This window comes from Anneissia japonica, unplaced genomic scaffold (genome assembly GCF_011630105.1).
Source record: "Anneissia japonica isolate Jap-2015-1 unplaced genomic scaffold, ASM1163010v1 scaffold288077_len231462_cov166, whole genome shotgun sequence".
Taxonomy (NCBI): Eukaryota; Metazoa; Echinodermata; class Crinoidea; order Comatulida; family Comatulidae; genus Anneissia; species Anneissia japonica.
In genome coordinates, this window is record NW_022693316.1 from 90,520 (window position 1) to 93,336 (window position 2,817).

General features: G+C 36.3%; 1 protein-coding gene across 1 annotated transcript in view; it reads left to right on the plus strand.

Moving 5' to 3' along the window:
• Positions 1–162: 162 nt before the first annotated feature.
• The window catches only part of LOC117100691 (retinoblastoma-binding protein 5-like), a 16,852-nt gene continuing 14,197 nt past the window's right edge, over positions 163–2,817 (plus strand). The window contains exons 1-3 of the mRNA XM_033240476.1: positions 163–286; positions 1,169–1,194; positions 2,225–2,397. Of these exons, the coding sequence (XP_033096367.1) occupies positions 268–286; positions 1,169–1,194; positions 2,225–2,397 (218 nt within the window). The 5' untranslated portion in view covers positions 163–267. The remainder of the gene's footprint in view (positions 287–1,168; positions 1,195–2,224; positions 2,398–2,817) is intronic.

Below are 2,817 nucleotides of genomic sequence, written 5' to 3' on the forward strand. Positions count from 1 at the left end.
TATCTCGGAAAGACGTCTTTCCGAGATAAATTATCTCGGAAAGACGTCTTAATAAGTACTTATTCCATGTTTCCATGATAATTATCTTGGAAACTCGGAAACGCGGAAGGTCACTTTAAGCTTCCGTAAAATATACCTCCTCTGTTATTACAGTAGTAGTGCCGCATGGTGGCGCTATACTATCTTTGGTCTTCTCGGTGGTTGTTGTTGCTGTGCCTGTGTGCATCAATATTTTGAATTCATGCTAGTATTTATCGTTATCTGAAAATGAATTTAGAACTATTAGGTAAGAATGGGAATGTATACATTAATTGAAACAATGTATGGGCTTGGGCTAGACCTTGGCCCACTTTGAATGAGATTAGATTTTGTTAGGCCTACCTAGGCTAGGCCTCAACAAGCATGCCTGGGCCCTGGCTGGGCTAGCTAGGGTAGGCAAGGTTGGCTGGGTTCTCTAGGCTAAAGTCAAACTCTTTAAAGCCCCATTCCCGGCAAAATTTCAGTTGTTAAGAAAACTCAGATTTTTGTTATAAATATAAAGATTTATAATAATACGAAATTGCTAGTTTAGACCTAGGCCTAACTGAATTTGGACATTACTAAACATGAAAAAAATCAGACTGATATTTGATTTTTTGTGCGGATGAATTTGAATAACCCCTGAATTTGCGTAGTAACAAAGAATTCGTCGAGAAAATGGTAATCTCCTACAGTATGACAAATAGTCTGTATTTCTCATTTTTTTATTCTTTTACGTAAAACTAAAATTTATGCCAATATTTTTCCATTAATATTTAAAATAATTAGAGTAATGCATCTAAAAAAAATTCTTTTTCAGTGAAATTTTTCCGGGAATGGGGCTTTAATATCTTTCTTGTGCTATACTGTCCCATCCATACTAATATGTAGAAGCCTACTAGGCCGCGTATTGCTTTTCATACTGCAGCATTGTTTTGTACGTTTGGTGAAGATAAATCAAATATTTCAGTTTGATTTTTAAATCATGATACTGATAGGACTGGATACGGCCTGCAGTAGGCCTAGACCTATGCCCTAACTAGAGCTAAACTATCTAGGCTAGACAAGGCCTAGGGCTAAGGCTCTTCTTAGAGCCTAAGGCTAGTCCTAGGACTAATTATTTATTTAATATGGTTTTATTGTATTTCAGAATCATTTGGCCAAAACTATCCCGAGGTAAGCTTTATTTCAAGCACATTGATTTTTAAAATTTGTTTAAGAAAATAAGTTTTGTTTAGCATATATTAACCTACAGAAACCTAGGTTGTTCATTTATTTATTCAACCACAATTTACATGATAAAAAGGTTAAACTCATCTTCTTCTAAAGTCTAAAGGTTTTTTCTTCACAATATATAAAAATCACCAAAGGTTAGAGGCAGTTCAAGAGAAAAGAATCTTTGTAACCCATGAAGTGTCAACTGCCCCTTTAACAAACACACACAAACTGAACTAAACACTGAAGTCAATATATTTGCATACACTGTATTTTACTTTGAAAATACCAAGTATATTTCCTCATTTTTTAAGTGTTACTCAAAAAGTAGCAAAATATTAACCTAAAATTTTGCACTGTGGCTAGAGGTCTGTGTACTGGTTCCATTGTCATTGGGTTCAAAATACTTGTTTAAACATCAAATATGCCAGAGCAGGTTTGGCTTTTACCATAGGGCCCCAAATTTCTTTTTTTTACAGATGAGATTTATAATAATAATAATGAAAATTTGTTTTTGTTCCGATATCCATCTAGAAAGACGCTCAAGTCGTATCGATACAACAGCGCACTTCAAAGGCTTAAATACCTAAAACTTGAAATTTAATATATTTAATAATAATTATTAACTTTAAAAACTAATCAACGCATGGGTCAGTTATTTCAAATTGAGTACTGGCCCTGGTAACGAAAACAGCCTCATGCAGGCACTCCATTCGACAACATGCTGGGCTCCGGTAGTTTCCACAATTAGCTAATCCCATGTTGCTCAATGGGGTATGAGACACTCTTCGTTGTAAAAATAAATCAATTATCTGTGCATAGAGAAAGTTTAGTTAAGTTTACAGGTAGTTCAGCGTAAAATTTTTTACTTGGTAACATATTGAATGTTCGTCATGATTATTTGACTTACATTACCAGTCATTGCTGGAGGTTACTTATTATAATAATTACGTTTGAAATTTGAAAGTGATCTGTTGATGTCGTCTTACAGGAAAGTGACGGTACCCTAGATTGCATTAGCATAGCCCTGACCTGTTGCTTCAACAAGCGAGGCAGTCTTTTAGCTGTTGGTTGCAACGATGGAAGGATTGTAATCTGGGATTTCTTGACAAGGGGCATCTGCAAGATCATTAGTGCGCATATTCACCCTGTATGCTCGTTAAGGTAGGGCGAATCAAGCAGCTAAGCGGCGGTAACTCGCGGAGGGGGAGTGTAACCCAGAGACATAGATCAACGCTTGTTTGTACCCTTTTCGCTCATGAATCCAGGTAGTAAAACCAAGGCGTCCTGGATATGGACTATAAACCGTAGACCCAACATATAGTATATCATTCATTTTAAAGAACCCGGAACATCCTGGGTCATTCCATGTCAAATCAACCAGAGGTCCCCAGGTGACCCCCCTCAGATTTTAATGAAATTTGGTCAGAATGATGATATGTTGCTCATATGAACACATGCAAAATTTGAAAGTCATACTCCATGTCGTTTTTGAGATATGGCCGTTTGAAATTTGCTGGACTTAGTTCATTTTACGCACTCGCGAATCGCGAAAAGTGACATTTTGAATAATTTCGGATTTCA